This window comes from Saimiri boliviensis, chromosome 9, assembly GCF_048565385.1.
Source record: "Saimiri boliviensis isolate mSaiBol1 chromosome 9, mSaiBol1.pri, whole genome shotgun sequence".
NCBI lineage: Eukaryota > Metazoa > Chordata > Mammalia > Primates > Cebidae > Saimiri > Saimiri boliviensis.
The window spans coordinates 51,277,685-51,299,905 of record NC_133457.1 but is presented as its reverse complement, the minus strand read 5'-3'; the positions used below and the strand labels follow the sequence as shown (position 1 = coordinate 51,299,905).

At 38.8% G+C, this 22,221-nt stretch overlaps 1 protein-coding gene across 7 annotated transcripts in view; it reads right to left on the bottom strand.

Moving 5' to 3' along the window:
- Positions 1 to 802: 802 nt before the first annotated feature.
- The window catches only part of PIK3CB (phosphatidylinositol-4,5-bisphosphate 3-kinase catalytic subunit beta), a 254,144-nt gene continuing 232,725 nt past the window's right edge, over positions 803 to 22,221 (bottom strand). For all 7 annotated transcript variants that reach the window (XM_074405842.1, XM_074405841.1, XM_074405843.1 and 4 more), the window contains 5 exons: positions 11,045 to 11,212; positions 9,919 to 10,042; positions 4,497 to 4,642; positions 2,933 to 3,065; positions 803 to 2,315 (listed from right to left, as the gene is read on the bottom strand). In XM_074405842.1, the coding sequence (XP_074261943.1) occupies positions 2,178 to 2,315; positions 2,933 to 3,065; positions 4,497 to 4,642; positions 9,919 to 10,042; positions 11,045 to 11,212 (709 nt within the window). In that variant the 3' untranslated portion in view covers positions 803 to 2,177. The remainder of the gene's footprint in view (positions 2,316 to 2,932; positions 3,066 to 4,496; positions 4,643 to 9,918; positions 10,043 to 11,044; positions 11,213 to 22,221) is intronic.

Here is a 22,221-nt window from a genome sequence, read left to right as displayed (position 1 = left end):
TCAACAAGTCTGTAGGAAGTGCTTGCTAGGAATGCTCAGTGGCTACTAAGTAACACTGTCCTGGCTACCTTGGGGTGGGAGCCTGCAGTAGAAGTCAGGAGCGGGGAGCGGGTCAAGAGTTATCCTGGGTTCAGGCCTGTTTGGGGACACAGAGAAGTTCGCTTCCCTTTTTGGCTCTTAAAGACATCCACATTCATTGACCTGGCTCATACATCAAGGCCCTCCTTTTGGTGGAGGAGACCCCTCTGGAAAGAATGGTACCCATTTCTTCCTGGCAGTGTTCACCATTCCGCAAGCCACTGACCTGTGGCCTGGTTCATAAAGTGGTGGGTGGATACTAGACAAAGACCTCTGAACAAACCTGCCCTTCCACAGTCATATTCCTGGAAGTCTCAGTGAGTCTACACAAGCCCTGGAAATGAATTCAAAGGCCAACTTCCATCCTCAGCTGAGTTATTTCCAAGGAACTGGACTGCTCTGGCATTTGCCCCATGAATAAGAGCTCCAAAGCAGTACAGTCTGGCCCTGGCTCAGGTGCCAAGTAATGAAAACAGGTGCCAAGCAACTACCCAGACATCAGGATACCTCCCAAATACATGGCTTCTCACCTCAGCCTCCGACCAAAGTCCAAGGGGTCTCCCATACCATGGATGAGCCTGGGAAACAAGGGGAGAAGTCAGGGAAGAGGCCATAAGTCTTAGCCTATTCCTGTGGCTGGCTTGTCAACTGACTTTGCCGTTTCTTGGAGTTCCAGTGCCAAGTTACAAAGGCCTATTCTACCCAAAAAGAAGAGGCTCACACATTCCAAGAACAGCCGAAACCAGCTCACTCGTTTATTTGACTGAAAACCTTAAGAAGGACAACAAAATTAAACATTCTTTAATAAAATTCCTATAGAAAACTCAGTCAAAGGGCAAATACTCAGTTCTCTGTCCCATATCATTGAGGATTGAGAGCTCCCAGTATTCTTTGGAGAATAAGCAGTAGTTTTGCTGGATGTTGCCAGAACTCAGAGAGATCATCCATTTACACATTCAAACCAGTAGTTCCTATTGCACATATTAACATTATTTGCCCCTAGCACCCTAAATATATGGTACCTCAACAATTAACTTAGATTTCCATGTGGCATGAAACCATTTCAGTTTGAACTAATATCCTTGAAAAAAATCACATTATTACAAGTTTTAATAAATACAGTAAGAAGAGCTGGCATTTTTCTAAAATACTGAATTTCAGACCTGGAGTTATTCCATAAATAAGTTCCTTTTCATTTGCTTGCTTTCTTGGATACATTTGCTCAAGTATTATTCTCTATGAAGTGAACTCTTTCACAGATACCATATAAAAACCGTATTAATATGTGCCTCATTATAGAAGCAGCTGGAAGAACTGGATCACACAGTTACCTAACTGAAAAGTAACTTAGGAAAAAGCTCTGCTTTTTGTAAAACTTTAAAACACAAGTTGAAGAATACCAAAGAAACATTTATATAGAACTCCCACTAGAAATTTTATAAATATATATGTAGCATATTTATATATATTATATTTGCCTCACCAGTGGATTTTCAGCAAGTCTGGCTGGAATGATGCTATCATGGAGATAAATATTAACAAAAGAATTAATGAGTGTCCACAGGTTTAAAAGATTTCTTCTCAAAAATAATCATAAATTCAAATTATATTATGATTTGCAGTTTATACAATTTTAAAAGGGAAGAAAGATAGATGCCTTTCTTTTTAGCCTCATTTGGAAAGTAAGAACAGCCACCAACCCTCAGGTGTGGATAAGTTGTTGGTTGAGTGACAACACTTGGTCACAACATTGAAAAGAAGTATTTACACCATTCTAGGAAAGTACCAAACATTAGAAAAAACAAACAAACAAAAACAGAAACAATCTCTAGTAGCATTCCTTGGCGTGCAAAGTCAGCAGGAAATGATTATCCATTGACAGTTTTCATGATAAGTCTTGGAAGTATTCAAAAAGCAGAGGGAATCATCGGGGATTGTTCAGATTAGGTTCTGTGGGATGCCTTGTTCTTAATTTAACTCTGAGTTCCAGGATTTCATTCCCTTTATAACATCTCTGACAGGGTCAGTTTCAATTTAGTGCAAGTGCAAAATGAAAACGAAATGAAACCAACAAATATGTTAGGAGCAAAGGCTGATCGTTAAGATCTGTAGTCTTTCCGAACTGTGTGGGCCATCCAGTTCACTTTAGTAGTCCAGCTTTCCCTGAGCGCCTCATCAAATTTTTGTTTAAACTGTTTGAGTGCTTCTTCTTCACTCTTCCCTAATGCAAGAGAGTCCTAAAATGGAAGGGGGGAAATACGATTTTATGTAACTTTAGTAGATACATGCAAATATCAAAGTTTGCAGGAGGCTTGCTTGGCTGTGCCTCCCCAGCCACCATCAAGCAGCATGCTTCCTGTTCTTATTTGAATATTATCTGTAGGAGGCAGAACCCCAAGATAGGGAGATAATATGACTTCTTCCAAAAGATTTTTGAAGATGAAAACCAATTTATAATTACTGCAGCACATAAAGCAGCTTGCCACTACCACCCAAATCCTTGAGATGACTCAAGACCCACTAAGACCCTGGCAAGAAAAAGGCAGTCTGTTGAAAATCATGGTGTCAACCTGCTCCTGATCCGCAGTCTTCCAGTAATGTGAGTAAGAAAGCCATTTCCCAATACTAGTCTTCTTTATGCTCCTTCTACTAATGGGAAAATCTTCTGGGTTACAAGCCACTCTTCAAAATTCCTCCTTTATGTGAACTTCCCAGATACTTTCCCTCCTGTCTAAGAATGATCCTAGAGGAAATGACTTTGTTCTACTCCTTTCAGACACTTGAATAAAACAGGCAGCTCAAACTGAGCTCAATACCCACAAAGTCCAATATAGAAGGAAAAGGGGTTTTATACCTTAAGATACTGTATATCCTTGACTGATGTGAGTTCAGGAAGCCCTGCAGTCAACATCAATGCAAAGAGAGTGATGAAGAGATTCCCATGCCGTCGTAAAATCAGATATGCATCCTCACAACACTGACGGAACCTTTTTGATGCAGCAAACCACATGAGCACAGTGTTAGAGGGGAGACAGCACTTTTCATAAAGAAAATTAATAAGACACAGCTAAACTTTCTATTTGAGTAAGAAAATTTTTACTGAACTAAAGGTTCATTTCTGATTTTTATTTCCGCGGAAATTGTCCCAGGACCAAAATCTACATAAAACAATCAGTCTAACTTCACATACCTATTTTTCAAAAACAAAACTAAATCGAAATTCTATGATAAAAGGTTATAACATTTTTATTAATAATCTAGACTTTTTAAGTCTATGAGACACAAGAACTGATCATTAATTCAGTGATAATTACAATCCATGAGGATTTCTGAACATACTTCTGGGTTCTTTATTTGTGGTCTAATTCCAGGGACTAATTTTTTTTAATGGCCTTCCGATCAGGGTCAGTGCTTTTGCATTGCTACTTCCTATGATCCTGCCTTCCCTCTCTCTCCTCTTCAAGATGGTCCTTCAAGAGGATCATCCAATTTTTATTTATTTTATTTATTTATTTATTTATTTTTGAGATGAAGCCTTGCTCTGTTGCCCAGGCTGGAGTGCACTGACTCAATCTCGGCTCACTGCAACCTCTGCCTCCGAGGTTTAAGTGATTCTCTCCTGCATTAGCCTCCTGTGTAGCTGACATTACATGTGTGCATTACCACACCCGGCTACTTTTTGTATTTTTAGTAGAGATGGGGTTTCACCATGTTGGCCAGGCTGGTCTCAAACTCCTGACCTCCAGTAATCCGCTTGACTCGGCCTCCCAAAGTGTTGGGACATCAGCTACCATGCCAGGCCGAGGAGCATCGAATTTTATCCCTCTTATTTTGCCAAAGAGAAAACGAGACCCACTGAGGAATATTCTGCAGAAACTCAGGCAGAACTATAAAGGATAGTGACAATCATTTGTTAAGCATGTGTTGGTCACAAGATATATCTCCAATCATCATAGTAGCCCTTAATTTTATTATTTTTGTCCCCACTTTAAGATGAAACAAAGGCAAAAAGTATTATGCTTGGGAACAGGTAGGTAGTCGGTAATAGATCAGAGATTACAAAATTTGCCCCGAACCCTGATTCCATCACTATACTCCATACACAATGATAGCAGATGCCTTTTCAGCATCTTCCTATCAACTGTCTTAATAGTTTCAGAGAATTTTCTGAAACAGGTAAAAGGTAGTATATCATTGGAATAAAATGCAGTAACTATTTTAAATTTCTAGCATTCTGTTTCTCCTGAGAATTTCTGAACCAGCACAATAATCTGACAGGCAAATTCCCCCAGAAGCTCCCTATAATCAGACTGAGTATTTCCAATATCCAAATATAACTCAGCTAAGAAATGCTAGTCTACTTGGTCAGATAAGAAAATGTTAGCAGTGTTTTGCCTTGACACAAGGGCAGTACTCACCGGCCAAACTTTTCTGTATTTCCTGTTTTTCCTTGCTGAATGACATGGATGAAATCATAGGTAAGAATAAAAGGCACTCGCTCCCTTTTAATGCCAAACTTTGATTTGAAATTTCCAAGAATATGTCCAAAATCAATGTGGAAGAGCTGGAAAACAAATGGGATTTAATTTCCTTCATTTTTCTGGTGGGTTCTAAATAGAAAGGCAAAACCTCCATAGTCCTAGACCCCGAGGCACTACACCCAACCTCATCCAAGCCATTCTCCCTCTGTTTATAGCCTACTGAGCCAGGTGAGAAAACAGCACGTCTAACACTCTTAAAGAGTTTTTTTTTTTTTTTTCTTTTTGAGAAGGGGTTTCGCTCTTGTTACCCAGGCTGGAGTGCAATGGCGTGATCTCAGCTCACCGCAACCTCCGCCTCCCGGGTTCAGGCAATTCTCCTGCCTCAGCCTCCCGAGTAGCTGGGATTACAGGCACGTGCCACCATGCCCAGCTAATTTTTTGTATTTTTAGTAGAGACGGGGTTTCACCATGTTGACCAGGATGGTCTCGATCTCTCGACCTCGTGATCCACCCGCCTCGGCCTCCCAAAGTGCTGGGATTACAGGCTTGAGCTACCGCGCTTGGCCTCTTAAGAGTTTTATAATCAATAATAACCCTGACACTAAACTGTAGGTATCTAGTGGGAAAAGAGGTTCTTTAGAAAGAAAAATACATCCAAATAATTAAAATGTCTGATTTTTAAAAAGTCAAATAGTTCTACAAAACGTAACAAGAAAAGAGTACAGGTTGGGTGTGGTGGCTCATGCCTGTAATCTCAGCACTTTGGGAAGCTGAGGCAGGAGGATCACTTGAGCCCAGGAGTTTAAGGCCAGCCTGGGCAACATAGCGAGACCGCATCACTACAAATGTACAAAAAAATTGGCCAGGCATAGTGGCACATACCTGTGGTCCCAGCTACTCAGGAGGGTGAGGTGGGAGAACTGCTTGAGCCTGGGAGGGTGAGGCTGCAGTGAGCCATGATCATGCCACTGCACTCCAGCCTGGGCGATAGAGTAAGCCCCTATCTTAAAAAAAATACACCCTTGCCCTATTAGCTCCCCACATGGAGTGCTACTATTTGGAGGTAACTTCTTACTCTTCTCACTAGGTGTTTTTCCTGGTGTCTGCCTCTATTTTTCTAAATAATATGTTTATACTCATTTTTGCTTCCTAATTGCATACTACTATTCTTATTATGGAAGATAAAGATTTAGTACTTTTATGCTAAGATAATGCTACATACTGTAACACATTATGTCATAATATCTGGTGACCTCAATATTCAGTGTTTTTATTTTTCACATGTTGTTCACCTTTTTTCCTTGAGAAACTGTATGCATGTATTCATACATTCATTTAGTTTAGTGTTCTATGACCTTATCATTAATTCTTCCCAAACTCTCCTTAAAAATCTACAAATCAAGGCCGGGCGCGGTGGCTCAAGCCTGTAATCCCAGCACTTTGGGAGGCCAAGGCGGGTGGATCACGAGGTCGAGAGATCGCGACCATCCTGGTCAACATGGTGAAACCCCGTCTCTACTAAAAATACAAAAAATTAGCTGGGCATGGTGGCGCATGCCTGTAATCCCAGCTACTTGGGAGGCTGAGGCAGAAGAATTGCCTGAACCCAGGAGGCGGAGGTTGCAGTGAGCCAAGATTGTGCCATTGCACTCCAGCCTGGGTAACAAGAGCGAACCTCCGTCTCCAAAAAAAAAAAAAACAAAACAAAAAAACAAACAAAACAAAACAAAACAACAAAAAAAAACTACAAATCAAACCACAACAACAAATCTACAAATCATTTTCAGAACTGTTTTCCAGTCAGTCAGGTAATCTATTGGTTTCTATCTGGGCTACTTGTTCTCTGGTCCTGCTGCAGAGCCATCATCCTCGGCCTTCCTTTTCCTCTTCTCCCATTTGGAGCCCCTGTTTTCTGTGTCCAACATCACATTCTCTTTGGTTGAGACCAGGGCTTCTCAACATTGGTGCTATTGGTATTTTAGGTCATATCATTTGATATGGCATTCTGTCCTGTATACCACAGGGTGTTTAGCAGCATCCCTGGCTTCTACCCACTAGACTATGCCACCCCCAGTTATTGCAGCTAAAACTGTTTTCACATATTGACAAATATTCCCTGAGGAAAAAAAATCGCCCCACTTGAAAATTATTGGTTTAGGCTCTTGTTTTGGTAGATGCCCTTATTCTGGCAATCTCTGAGAAAAGATGCAGAGGAGTGACAGCTTTTGAGACCCTGCAAGTTGGAAAAATATCTTCATTCTATCCCTTATTTTTGATTAATAGTTTGGTTATCGAATTTTAGGTTAAAAATAATTTTCCCTCTAAATTATGGAAGCTGACTTGCACTGTTTTCTAATTGCCAATGTAGCTATTGAGGAGCCAAGTTATTTTGACTTCTAAACTCTGCTATGTGATCTGCTGTGTCTCTGAGGAGGTTTTAAGACTTGCTCTTTATGTCTGATACACTGATATTTCATAGTGCAGACCCTTAGTAAGGGTGTTTTTCTTAGATTATCTGAGAATTTTTGTGCTATTTTGACTGAATATTCAGGAACGCTCACTCTGGGAAATGTCTTAGTATTATTTGCTTAGTAAGTGCCCTTCTTTCCTTTTCTCTTTTACTTCTTTCTGGAATTCCCATTTAAGCTGAGGGCATACCTCCCTGGACAGAGTCTCTATCGTTTCTGGATCTTTTCTCTATTTATCATATTTTTTGGAGATATTAAGGCATGGTAAATTAAAAGAAAGAATATGAGCCAAACTGCCAGGATTAAAATCTTGGTATGTCTACTCTCTGTTGCCTTAATATCCTCACTTGTAAAATGGGGCTAATGCCACCACTCTATAAGGTTGTTATTAGGACCAAAGGCATTAAATTATAGATAAAACACTTACTATGCCTGCCACAAAATACTTACCTATTTCTATTTTAACTTTTTATTTGTTCCTGTTTCTAATTTTCAAGACCTCTATCTTCTGACTATTAAAAAAACAGAACCCTATAACTTTATAGATACAATGTATTGCTTTTGCTTTGATTTTTAAAAATCACCCTCTGTTTAGTGCAGTTATCCTGTTTTCTTTTCTTCCCTATTTTGCTTGTTTGGTCTCCATCTTTCATGGTAGAGGCTTCCCTTAAATGTCTGCTAATCCAGTAGCAAGTAGAATGGTGGCTACAAGGGCTGGGGAGATACTGGTCAAATAATACAAAATTTCACTTAGATAGGAGGAATAAGTTGAAGAGATCTGTCTTGTAACACAGCAACTATAATATATTGCATTCCTGAAAACTGCTGAAAGACTGGATTTTAAATGTTATCATCACAAAAAAAAGATAAGTATGTGAGGTAATAACATGTTAGCTCAATTTATCAATTCCACAATGAAGACATATTTCAAAACAGTATGTTGCACATGATAAACATATATAATTTTTGTCACTTTTTAAAAGTATCTTAATCCTTAGCTGACCATTCATATTTAACAATGAATCACTATTTGAAAATTCTATGTACATGGTAGGCTTGCTTGTTGATTGGTGGACTTCCTTGTAGAAAAACTAGGGAGAAACCTCAACTGTCAGGATCTGTAGGACTTTTCACTGGGACCAATCAGATTTCTAGAATGGAATCATCTAGTCTCTTGCTGAGGGTGGAGCTATACACCTGGCTGCCAGTGTTCTTAGAATAAAGCAAGTGGAAGTGGCTGCAGATTGTACCATTTAGCATGCCAACTTTCACTCCATCTGTATTTTTAATATGGGACCCTTTCCTGTAGCCTCTGCAGAAACAAGCATGCTTGAGTCAGAACCAGTTTCTTCAGAAAATAAATCTATCTCCTTCTTGGTACAGGGAAGGGGACTTGAGTACCTAACTGCTCCATATATAAACTGCCTGCTAGTTCTGTTTCAGCCTCTTTCTATATCCCTCCTTGAACAGTTCGTGGTGCCTCTGATTCCAGAGCTTTTATGAGACTTGTGTACCCCTTTCCAAGTACTTTCTATTTTCTCAGTTCTGCTAAGTCACTGCCACTTATCTATCTCACTTTCTATCAACCCCAAGTCTAATAATATGTTTCACCCACTGTGGCCTATTTTCCTATCATCTTTGACTTCTTGAGTTTACGTATTTCTTATTCCTTATTACTGTTTTAGAGGGGTATCAGAAGAAAATGGAGATAAACCTAAGTGTTCAATGTAATTGACTGGAAGTCCAAGGGAATCCTTTTAAGTATGAACACAAGGTTCCTCAATTGTATGTAGTACATTCATGTATTATAGTGTATTACAAATTCATTTCACATCTACTCTCAAAGCCCAAGCCAGAACTAATCCAGATTTCCTAGGACAAAACTCTGAGTCCCTCATAGAACCACAGTTTACACAGTGACCCAGAGAGATTTTCATTCTAGTATGCCTCTAGTGTGGAAATTCCTAGGATGGCTAACTGAAAAATTATCTAAGGTATCTCATTTGTCTTTGCTTAATATAAAAAAATTTTATAAACATGTCACTCTGAAAAATGAAATTTTCATTTGAAAACTTAAGTACTCCATAAATAACATGGTCTAGATTCCCTAGGTATCTCAGAATGCTATTACTTACACAACTGTTCTTCCTTCTCCCTATATATGAATAGGTTTGATGTTCTAAAAGAGAAAATGGCTCAAGTGGGGTTCATCCCAACTTTTTTTTTCAAACACTGGTTTTCTTTAAATTTAATACAACCACCACATTATGTGCTCTTTCTATTAGGTACACATGTATCCCAAATACAATTTCTTATATTAAAAGAATAGGCCACTTTAAAATAACTACAATAATTTTTTCAATATTTTTTTTTTTTTAGACGGAGTTTCACTCTTGTCACCTAGGCTGGAGTGCAGCGGCATGATCTCGGCTCACTGCAACCTCTGCCTCCGGGTTCAAGTAATTCTCTTGCCTCAGCCTCCCAAGTAGCTGAGATTACAGGTGCTCACCACTACACCCAGTTAAATTTTGTATTTTTAGTAGAGACGGGGTTTCCTATATTGGTCAGGCTGGCCTTGAACTCCTGACCCCAGGTGATCTGCCTGCCTCAGCCTTCCAAAGTGCTGGGATTACAGGCATGAGACATCATGCCTGGCCTTCAATAATTTTTTAAACAAATAAATGCTTACCATCTAACTTTAAGCAAGCAAACAAATGAATACACATAGTAGACTGTATATGAAAAGAAGAGGTGTTAAGAAATTGAAGTGAAGACAAAGACATGACACTGAGAATCTCACTAAAGAATCTGGCTGAGTTGCACAGGAGATTATGGTATACACAAGTAATAGCATTACAAAGGCCCTTTGCAGAGCCTGGGGAGCAGCTCACCTGGCCAGTTTTTTTGACCATGATGTTGTCACTATGTCTGTCACCAATCCCAAGGACATAAGAAGCTACACAGTAGCCAGCACAGGACAGAGTAAATTCCTCAATGGCTCGGTCCAGGTCATCCCTGAACAAGAGAAAAAAATAGAAACAAAAAAGATTTTTAGCCTCCAACTGTATAGAGAGAGACCCAAACCATACCTCTGTTTCCTTTTTAATTGTGAGAACACAGAGCTGCCAAAGCCATATAAGAGAACATGTGGATCAGCCAAGGGGAGTGTGGGTGGTCATCACAGGGCAGGGCCGAGAGAGCTGCCTTCAAAGACACTAAGTAACTGAGCCTTCGACATTCAAATTCCTGGGTCCTGAAAGCTGTGTTTCAGTGGGGCTGTGCGTAGGCACATGCGGATCGTGGTTCGAAGAGACCATGGCTTTGCTAGATCATGCTGGGGATGGGAACATTTTTGTTAGTTTTGACCCAATACGGACTACAATTTCATGTTTAAGAGTTAAGTACTGCAGTTTCAACCATTTAAGTCATTAACTTCAATTAGAAGCAAGTAATAGAGATTCCTTGGAGACAAGGCCTTAAGATCAAAATTTGGAAACTGATTTTCATATTACAAGTCCTTGATAAAACGTATCTGACTTTGAAGTCTTTAGGCAAAAATACTTGCAGACCATTTCCCCCTCACTGTGAAATTCTTTTTTCTATATATTAGTGCTTTTCTAACACCATAGTCATAATTCCAAGCATTGTATTTTTTACTTTGGAGAAATCACAATCTATAAACTTATTAAAAACTTACTTAACTTCATACATTCACATAATTAGAGAAGCTGAAGCACTTGAAGAAAGGCTTCAATACATTACCTTTAAATACCTAAACTCATAGATTGTAACTTTACTGCAGGGCTCTAAAATTTGATCTAGATAAAGGAGAATTCAGCATTTACCTTCTATAAGACTTTAGGAAGGCCTATGTGTCGTTTTGTTCTAACCTGAAATGAAGCAATGAATAAAAAACACTAATATTTCCTCTAACACACTGATGACTTCTATTGGGAGCATACAGTATTTCTTTGGCTGTTTGTACAGAAAAATGATAATTAAACAGAAGAAACTAACCCAGAATTGTATTCTTTGAGCCAATTCAGAAGGGCATCTTTGTTGAAGGCTGCAGCAGCAGCCACATTGCTACTGTTCAGCTGAATGTCAGCAATTGTTTCAGAGGTGCTCACAACTTCAATGAGGCCAGAGCGATCTCCTGTTGCTAAACAGCCGTAAGGCAACATCCTGGAAGGAAGAAAATGGGCATAAAGAGTGATATTTTCCTTAAAATGAAACATTAATTTGGTAAGATTTTCCCTTTAATTAAAAAAAATCTTTTATTATTATTAATATACTTGTTACTATATTATTATCATATGGAAAAACACAAGTTCTACCAAGGGAGTAAACCTCTTGGCCAACAGAAGCAGTAATTTACAAGGATTCCAATGTGCCAATTACATATAAAATGTTTTATCTATTCTGGTGAAACATTCTACTTGCTTGCACAGGTAGACAGAAGTACACTGGATAAAACTCTTTCACACTTAATCTAGATTTTGGGGAAGTAAACCACTCTTTACGGAATACCCAGTAAGTGCCATGTGCCAGACTAAGCACTTTAGGGAAATTTCATCCTTATAGTTGTTCAAGCCTACAATCTTTCTTTCTTTTTTTTGAGACAGGTCTCACTCTGTCACTCAGGCTGGAGTGTGGTGGTATAATCTCAGTTCATTATGGTCTCAAGCCATCCTCTCCCCTCAGCCTCCTGAGTAGCTGGGACTACAGGCATGCGCCACTACACCTGGCTAATTTTTAAAAATTTTTGTTGAGACAGGGTTTGGCCATGTTGCCCAGGCTGCTCTTGAACTCCCGGGCTCAAGTGATCCTCCCTCCCCAGCCTCCCAAAGTGCTGGGATTATAGGCATGAGCCACCACACCTGGCCAAGTATGGATTTTTCACTGTTCTATCTATCCTCAGTGCCTCAGTCTAGGCCTATCACACAGTAGATGCTCAATTAATATTTTAAAATCAATAAACAAATTGAATAATACAAACCCTACAAGGTAAGTTACCAGTTTTACAAATGAGTAATGTAAGTAACTTCCCAAAAGTCATACATTTAACTAAGTGGAAGACCTAAGACTTAAAGCTGGGCCTTAAATGGGTCTTAGATTAAAAAGATGTAAAAATATCTTTAAATAGACAAAGTCACTGATTATGTGACAGGCTTTTACTTCTTGTGAGTAAAAATAGGCTGATTTAGATGAAGAACTGCTACATGTTTTACAGTTTACAGTGACTGAACAAAGACTTAAACCAGACCAGCAATGTGACATCAATGGGTCTGCATGCTGACTTCTCATTTCTTGAGTTGAGATCTTACCTCCCCAACTGGATTGTAAACTCCTTGGATACAGCAACTTTAACTGAAAAGAGGTGACTGAGTATTTACAAAGGACTAATAATCTGTCAGAAAGATGAGAATTGATATTCTAACTAGAGCAATAAATTCTGAAGAACAGATTATCAATTAAATTTTTTGCTAAATTGATAGGTGGCATTTTGCTTTGATTTGCACTTATTTGATCCCTAATAAAGATAATTATTCTTTTGCCCATTTCTTTTTTTTAAGAGTCAGTGTGTCACTTTTTTGCCCAGGCTGGAGCGCAGTGACACGATCATAGCTCACAACAGCGTCAAAGCCCTGGGCTCAAGGTAATCCTCTCTCCTTTGGCTGCCGGAGTAGTTGGGACTACAGGCATGTGCCACTATGCTTAATTTTTTAAAAAAATTTTTTTGTAGAGATGAGGTTTTACTTTGTTGCCAAGACTTGTAACTCCTGGCTTCAAGTGATCCTCCTGCCTCAGCCTCCTAAAGTGTTGGGATTAAGAGCCACTGCACCTGGATCTTTTAAGCATTCTAAGATTTCTTTTATGACTTAGCTATTTATATTCTTTGTCGATTTATTGAGGCTTTAGACATCTTATTCAGTGACTTATGTGAACTCTTTGTATACTAATATTACCTTTTTCTTGGCTGGGTACGGTGGCTCACGCCTGTAAAAGCAGCACTTTGGGAGGCCAATGTGGGCAGATCACCTGAGGTCAGGAGTTTGAGACCAGCTTAACCAACATGGAGAAGCCCTGTCTTTGCTAAAAAAATACAAAACTTAGCCAGGTGTGGCACTGTATGACTGTAATCCCAGCTAGTTGGAAGGCTGAGGCAGGAGAACTGCTTGAACCTGGAAGGCAGAGGTTGCAGTGAGCCAAGATTGTGCCACTGCACTCCAACCTGGGCAAAAAGAGTGAGAGTCCAACTCACAAAAAAAAAACACCTTTTTTTTTTTTTTTTTTTTTTTTTAACCTTTTTCTCATTTTGGTTTCAAATATTTTCTGTAAGTTCTAAAAACTGTATTATAATAAGAACACCAAAATGGAATGAGACAGGTTCAAATAAAGATCAGGTAGCTACAGAAAATACAGTGGGTGGAATTCATGGGCTCCATAAATACTTGGGTACAGCTAACCAAGCACTGTGTTATATGCTGGTGATACAGAAATAAGCAAAAATCAACCAACCAAACAAACAAGAAAACCAAAAAGCAGCAGTCCCTACACTCATTGAGTTTACAAAGTGCAAATGTACAATGTGCATATGTATAAGGAAGAAGTGCCAGGAGAATATGGCAGGAGTCAAAAAAGACTTCCACGTGGAGGAATGACAGCAGGGTTGAAGGAGAGCACAGGGGGAGCACAAAAGAAAGATGAGCAGAAGACAGAGTAAGTACTGAAAAGACCATGCAGGTCCCTGTTGGCCAAGTAAGGACTTCTGTCATATTCCTAAGAGCACTGAGAAAACTTCTGAAGGACTTTATGAGTGACAAACAGAGAGGTGTGTGTTGTGGGGAGGAGGGAGTATATGAGTATGTTATCATGTGTCACAATCGGATAGTTTCTAAAATTAAACAGTTTCTAAAACTCCTTTCCCCCCAAAATAAAATTATTTTATGCTTTTTTAAAAGTATTTTTCTGGCCAGGCGCAGTGGCTCATGCCTATAATCCCAGCACTTTGGGAGGCCAAGGCAGGTGGATCACGAGGTCAAGAGATTGAGACCATCCTGGTCAACATCGTGAAACCCCGTCTCTACTAAAAATACAAAAAAAAAAATTAGCTGGGCATGGTGGCGTGTGCCTGTAATCCCAGTTACTCAGGAGGCTGAGGCAGGAGAATTGCCTGAACCCAGGAGGCGGAGGTTGCGGTGAGCCGAGATCGCGCCACTGCACTCCAGCCTGGGTAACAAGAGCAAAACTCCATCTCAAAAAAAAAAATTAAAAAAAAAAAAAGGACTTTTCTGTCAGGCATGGTGGCTCACACCTGTAATCCCAGTACTTTGGGATGCCAAGGTTGATGGATTATCCAAGAGTTCGAGACCAGCCTGGCCAACATGGTGAAACCCCGTCTCTACTAAAAATACAAAAAACTAGGTGGATATGGTGGCAGGCACCTGTAATCTCAGCTACTCGGGAGGCTGAGGCAGGAGAATTGCTTGACTCTGGGAGGCGGAGGCTACAGTGAGCCAAGATCATTGCCATTGTATTCCAGCCTGGGCAACAAGAACAAAACTCCATCTCAAAAAAAAATAATAATAATAATAATAATAACAGCACTTTACTAGTTCTAGCAAAATGAGGTTGGGAGCAGCAATGTTAAAATACATGATAAGAGAATGAAGCAGTCTCTTAACGCAGCATTAATGTTTTTAATAACACCCCTTATTCTTATCATGACACAACACACGGAAAGCAAACATTGCCAGGTTAAAGTGTAGTTTCTCACTTTCCTGCATCTCCTCTCACTCCACTTGCAGCCAAAGTAGGCACAAGTCCAATAACTTCCTTTTCAAAAGCAAGCAACGATGAAAGCATTCAGTGCCTTGAGGGTAGAATGTTCACAATGAGAAGGAAAAAACATCCTTCTCAGAGAGACAGTTTGACAGAAGTCAAGCTGGGGACAAACTCTTGGAGCCGTGATCATCTCACCTAGGTCCCCACTGCACTCAACTGCTACACTTCTTATAAAGGCCAAGACAACAATTTCAGTAATGTTTAACCTCCTTTCTCAGACTTTCTAACTCAAGTAGCAATTTCTTAACTTTCAAACTAAAGCAAGCATTTAAAAATGAAATAAATTCTATAGCACTGGGATGGCAGCTCCATATCCTTACTTCAAACAGGTATATAACAAATTATCTGGCTTAAAAAAATTTTGTTACAACTTGTATATATTCATGGGGTAGAAGTGCAGTTTTGCTACATTGATATATTGCACTGTGGTGAAGTCAGGGCCTTCAGTGCATCTTATTACTGGAGCAACAGACATCGTACCCACCAAGCAACCTGCCATCAACCCACTCATCCAAGTCCCCACTGCCCATCATCCCACACTCTTCTTTTATGTGTATACATTATTTAGCTCCTGCTTATGAGTGAGAATATGTGATATTTGTCTTTCTTATCTATGATTTTGACTCTGACACAATGACTATAGAGTCTGAGTAACACCTTAGCCCATGGCCTCCAAAGGAGAAAAGTGTTAATCTTTTACCTAATGCTTGCATTATTTCCACCTTCTTCCTCCAACCCTCTGAGACTGCTGATACCACTCACTGAATAACTTTTGTATAGGTCTCTTAAAAGGGAAGTAGGCCAGGCACGGTGGCTCACACCTGTAATCCTAGCACTTTGGAAGGCCAAGGTGGGTGGATCACTTAAGTCAAGGAGTTCAAGACCAGCCTGGGCAACATGGTGAAACTTCGTCTCTACAAAGAAATTCGAAAATCAGCCAGGCATGGTGGCAGGGGCCTATGGTCCTAGCTACCCAGGAGGCTGAGGTGGAAGATCACCTGAGCCCAGGGGTTTCAGCCTGCCATGAGCCATGACTCATGACTGTGCCACTGCACTCCAGCTGGGGCGATAGAGTGAGACCCTGTCTTAAAAAAAAAAAAAAAAAAAAAAAAAAAAAAAAAAGAATGTAAAATGTAAACTCCATTAGTGTAACTCAGATATGAAGTCTTAATGGAGGCAACCGTCAAAAAACTGATTTCATATGTATTTGTTCGGGTGGGGGTCGGGGGGCATGCAGAGGACTGGCAAATCTACCCAAGGCCAAATAGGTTTTATGTGTAGCCAACCTATAAGATTTGCTTATTATCTGTTGACGAAAGGAGGTCAGGGTATCCGTGTCCTAACATGCTGATGTCTTACAAATGACCTAAGCTGACATAAAAGATACTAAAAGAATATTTTGGAACATCACAGAAAAATAAAGACGAGCAATATGCATTAACATGGCACTGTTATAAGTACTAGAACAGTAATGTATAGAATGTACTTCAAGATTTGGGATTGACCTTAAAAGTGTGTGCTATGTGACCCAGGTTAACCTGAACAGCTGGTCAAAAGAAAAACAAACAAAATAGAAACATTGGAGCACATATATTTATAGAAACAGTAAAAAAGGTTTAGTGAGAGAAAGGTATTAGTTTGGAAATGAACTTAAAAAAAAAAAAACTGAAGTCCTGCATTTTAAAAAAAAACATGGGGTCAGAGTACAAAAAGTCAGCAAAGATCCCACTGGACAGACAAGTTCCTTTTTCTTCACACAGTGTTTCCCATCAGATAGACATGAGGTTTATTTCTAGCACTCCCACATGTGGCTGCCTCCCATTGTCTCAGGTCACAATGAACTTCATTTGATGCTAAATGTGCTTTACATTTAGATAAAATAAATAAAATCAAAACTGGGAGAGAATAACTTGGTTGGGGTTTTCAATTAGGCTGAAGGAACTAAGAAAGCCAGGAAATAGTTTTAGCTTAGCTTTTCATAACTAAATGAGGCTCATAATATGGCCTGAATCTGCTATTAGCAAATGAGACCATTCTGTAGCTTCGGTGCTAACCTTGGAAAGAACAAATGAGTTACTAAACTTCAGCTTGAAGTTTCCCTCCTTTTTTGTAGGATCATTCAAGTAAAAACATATTACTGGGGGGCAGGGGGTTATTTTAAATAGGAGGAGTTGGTAATGTTTTCCTGGAAGAAGCCAGAAAATAAATATTTTAGGCACCACAGACTAAACACTTAACTCTGCAGTTGCAGCACAAAAGCAGCCATACATATGTAACCAAATGGTTGTGTGCTAATAAAATTTTATTTACAAAAACAGGTAGCCCAGGTGTAACTGGGTTTATGATCCTCAAGCAGACGGTTTATTCTAAGAACCTATTCCCCTTATCTACACAGCATACCTTATAATTGGTTGAAAAACTTGCTATCTATTCAAAGGTACTAATTCTATTTTTACACAGCTGCATTAGAAATTCCTCCTAATTTAAAAGAAAAAAAAATGTCACTTGTGATAGCCATAGTGTCCTCTTCAGATGAATTATGATCTTTTTTTTTTCCTAATCACATCTACAATCCCACTAAATGAACAACACTCACATCAAATTGCTCTTTCTATATTTACACTACCAGAAAACTGTAACTTGGAGAATCTAAAAATAAAAAAATATTTCTTAAAAGGAAATTTAGGTATTTTAGGCACCATTATACTCTGATAAACAGAGTAGTACTAGCATGTCTTGTCTAGTACAATTATTTTCTCACTTAGCCAGACTACTAAAATAACAGACATTAATTTAGTAACTGACAGCCAGAATTTGAATTTAGTTCTGCCACTTAATATTTCTATAACCTTTGTTTAAAATCACTAGCACTTTAATTTTTTAGTGTGTTAAAAAGAAACAACATAGCCTCACAGAATTGTAAGCTTATGTGATATTACTTATGAGAGGAACTTAATACAATGCCTGGTTCAGTTAATAAACAGCAAGAGTTGCAAGTTTTAAATATATATATATATGTATATATTTCATAATAAACAGAATATAAGTGAAACTTAAAAAACAAATCAGGAGATATTATAATCTTGCAGGAATAAAGTTAATTACAAGTCTGACTGTTTCCAGCAACCTTGTAGACTAAATAGCTGTAGATACTAAATCACATTTAAAAACTGATGAAGTCCAAGATTTTATAAATAGGTGTAGTTAAAACAGAAAGAAAAAAAGACCTGTAGGTTCCAAAAATAGAGATTACTCACAGCAGTGGCTCAGGAAGTTAGACTTGGCTGACATTTCAATGCCCACCAAAAAAAAGTCATGGACTTAGGCCCATGAAGTAAGATCAGGACCTGAGATCCTACACAAAGCTGAGGTCTGGGAGGACTGGAACTTGAAAACATCTGTTCACTGATTAGATGGTGTGGCATTTAAGTTTCCCATCCACCCCAGAAACTGGGTGGGTAAGAAAAAAAAGATTTCATGTAACTGCAACAATTCAAGCCTTCTCACACTCTTATGAGATCTAAATATAAACTATGAGGTGTGATGGTCTGAAGGTAAGGAGTTAACATAAAAACTGGTTGATTGTGTGTTCAGGCCTTTGGCAACAGCACAAACAAAATACAAACTCATTTTTAGAGATATAGTCACAACCCAGCGAGCAAAGGACCTTCATATAAAACATAATATCCATCAGTAATGAATTCAAAACTGAGTATTATTAACTATATAAGGAAAAGAATAAGATTATGCAGAAAAATAAAAATAAGAAGACCACAAGTTCTCAGCCCTGAGCTCTGTCAGGGGAGGCCAGCAGGGGTCAAGAGAACAACTCAGGCCAGGCACGGTGGCTCACGCCTGTAATCCCAGCACTTTGGGAGGTCAACGTGGGCAGATCACGTGGTCAGGGCATACTGGCCAACATGGTGAAACTCCATCTCTACTAAAAATACAAAAATTAGCTGGGCATGGTGGTGTGTGCCTGTAATCCCAGCACTTGAACCAGAGAGGTGGAGGTTGCACTGAGCCGAGATCATGTTGTAGCACTTCAGCATGGGTGACAGAGCGAGACTCCGTCTCAAAAACAAACAAACAAACAGAAAACAACAGAAACTAGAAGACAAATGAATAATACCCTCAAGGCTTCTGAGGAAAGCAGTTAATTTGGATTTCAAAATTCTATAGCCAAATGATAGCAAATTCTGAATATCCACTTTTCCATAAAAGCAACAAGAACACTGACAAAAATTGTCAGAATCACCTATTTTAGAATTCTGAAAATATAACAAAGGCTTGGAGAAATCCAATGAGTGTTTATTTAAAACACATGTACCACACACCCCCCCCCCATGAGTGTTTATTTAAAACACAACACACACACACACACACACACACACACAAACACACAAACACACACGACCATTTTACCATGGTCTAGTCCCAACCCCCTTCCCAGTTATGTGGTAGCCTTGACAACAAACAGCACACAATCTCGGGGACTGCAACAAGTCTGACAGCCACTAGAGGAAAGAAAAATGAAGTTGGAGCTCCTTCAAAGCCCAATTTCCAGAGAACTGTCGTTCTTTGGCCTTTTTCTGGTAGTTTCCAGGAAGATCCCAATTACAATACTATGTTTATTTGACCTGACTCAGATCTCATCTAGCATGAACTGCCTTTTTCCTGGAGAGTTTCTCAAAAATACTCAGAGGCATCTGTTTAACAGTGTAGCTGTATTGGGGGTAAGTAACAGTTGGAGCAACCAACAAGCTAACTGAAAGCTTTAAAGGAAAAGATGGGTAATGAGATGTTCACATTAAATAGGGAATCACTTGAACCAGAGAGGTGGAGGTTGCATTGAGCTGAGATCATGTTGTAGCACTTCAGCATGGGCAACAGAGCGAGACTCCGTCTCAAAAGCAAACAAACAAACAAACAAACAAACTGAAAACAACAGAAACTAGACAAATGAATAATACCCTCGAGGCTTCTGAGGAAAGCAGTTAATTACTGAAAAGCTCCAAAATTGCTGGTAGAAATCTAGAAGGTCATGCGCATGGATACTCCTGTAGATTCCCAGGTCTGTGTACATGCAGAGCAAAAAGCTTAGAAGGCCCTGGCTCTCAACTATGGCTAAGTTGCGCAAGCAACTCTGTGCAAGCAGAAAGTTAGGGCTAAGGCACAGTTCTGAAATACTTGGCTGACTGTTGAAGGCATGACCCAGCAAGCACATAAAGCACCTCAGCAGACTGGAAGAGAGGTGGATTCCAGGCATTTAAGAAAATCAGGTCAATCTTTAGCTGACCAATAAACTAAGTAAAAACATCAGTGACCACACATGACAAAAAATATAAACTTTACATAATTAGTTCAAAAACGTCACTAAACTAAGCAAACAGCAACAACAAACCCTGAAGGGAGAAGGAATCTGATTTTCAGAGTTGTAAAATTATTTAAAGTGAACAGTTTTTGGCCAAAAGTATGAAATATACAAAGAAACAAGAAAGCATAACACATACACACACCAAAAAAACCACGTTCAATGAAACTGTCCTTAAGGAAACTCAAATTTTGAACTTATTACACCAAGATTTAAAAACCCCTATTTTAAGCGAGTTCAAAGAACTAAAGGGAACCATGTCTAAAAAACTATAAGGTTGGGCGCAGTGGTTCACACCTGTAATCCCAATACTTTGGGAGGTCGAGGCAGGTAGATCATCTGAGGTCAGGAGTTCAAGAACAGCCTGGCCAACATGGTGAAACCCCATCTCTACTAAAAGTACAAAAATTAGCCGGTTATGGTGGTGCGTGCTTGTCATCGTCCCAGCTACTTGGGAGGCTGAAGCAGAGAATCACTTGAACCCGGGAGATGGAGGCTGCAGTGAGCTGAGATCGTGCCACTGCACTCCAGCCTGGGTGACAGAGTGAGACTCTATCACAAAACAAAACAAAACAAAACAAAACAAAACAAAACAACTATGAGAATGATGTATCAACAAAGAAAGACTAATAGACAGAAATGATTTAAATGAATCAAACAGAAATTACAGAGATGAAATGGGCAATAACTGAAATTTTAAAATTCACCAGGGAGGCACAAGAGCAGATTTGAGCATAATAAAAAATTAGCAAACTTGAAGACAGGTCAATTATCTAATCAGAGAAACAAAACAAAACAAAAAAATGAAGAAAAACTAACAGAGCCTTAGACACCTGTAGAACACCATAAAGCCCAGCAACAAATGCATAATGGCAGTTTCAGAAGGAGATGAGAGAGAGAGAGAGGTAAAAACGCTGTATGAAAAAATTAGGGCCCAAAACTCCCCAAATTCTATGAAAAACAATAATATATGTGTCCGGAAAGCTCAATTAATTCAAAGTAGAATAAACTCTAATAGAAGTAGACATCTTATAACCAAACTGTCAAGAGACAAAAATAAAGAGAATCTTGAAGGAAACAAGAGAGACATGACTCATCACTTATGAGGATCATAAATAAGATTAACAGCTGATTTATCATTAGAAACAAGGGAAGCCAGAAGAAAGTGGGATAACATATTAGACATGCTGAAGGAAAACCTATCAACTAGCAAAATTTTTATTCAGAAACAAAGGAAAAATTAACATAATCCCAGATAAAGGACAGATATATAGAACGGAACTTAAGATTCCAGGAAAAAAACCTTCACATGTACAATCAATTGATTTTTGACACAGATGCCAAGATAATTCAATGAAGAAAGAATAACCATTTCAACAAATGGTGCTGAGACAACTATACATCTAAATACAAAAGAATGAAGCTGGATTTCTACCACACACACGACTTAAAATTTAAAGCGAACAGACAAGAAAAACGTATCTGCAAATAATTTATCTAAGAAGGGCCTTGTATATAAAATATATTTAAAAATTCTTACAATTTAACAATAAAAAGACAAATAACCCAATCTACAAATGAGCAGAGGATCTAAATAGACATTACACCAAATAAGGTATACAACTAACCAATAAGCACACGAAAAGCTGCTCAACAACATTAGTCATAGGGAAAATAAAAATTAAAACCACAATGAGATACCACCTCAAACCTACTAGGATGGCTATAATAAAAAAAAAGATGGACCAAAAAAAAAAAAGACTGAGGATAATGTAAATTCATTTTCAGACAAAACCTGGAGTGAGGGACTACGGTACAAAAAGCAATAGTGCATAAAGAAATTTTTAAAATTATATATAAGAAATTCTAGTAAAAATTCACTGTAACAAATAACTTATAAGGAATTGCTAAATATGAGTTAAAACATAAGTAGTGGAATTTATCCTAAAGTACCTATGATGATCAAGAAGAG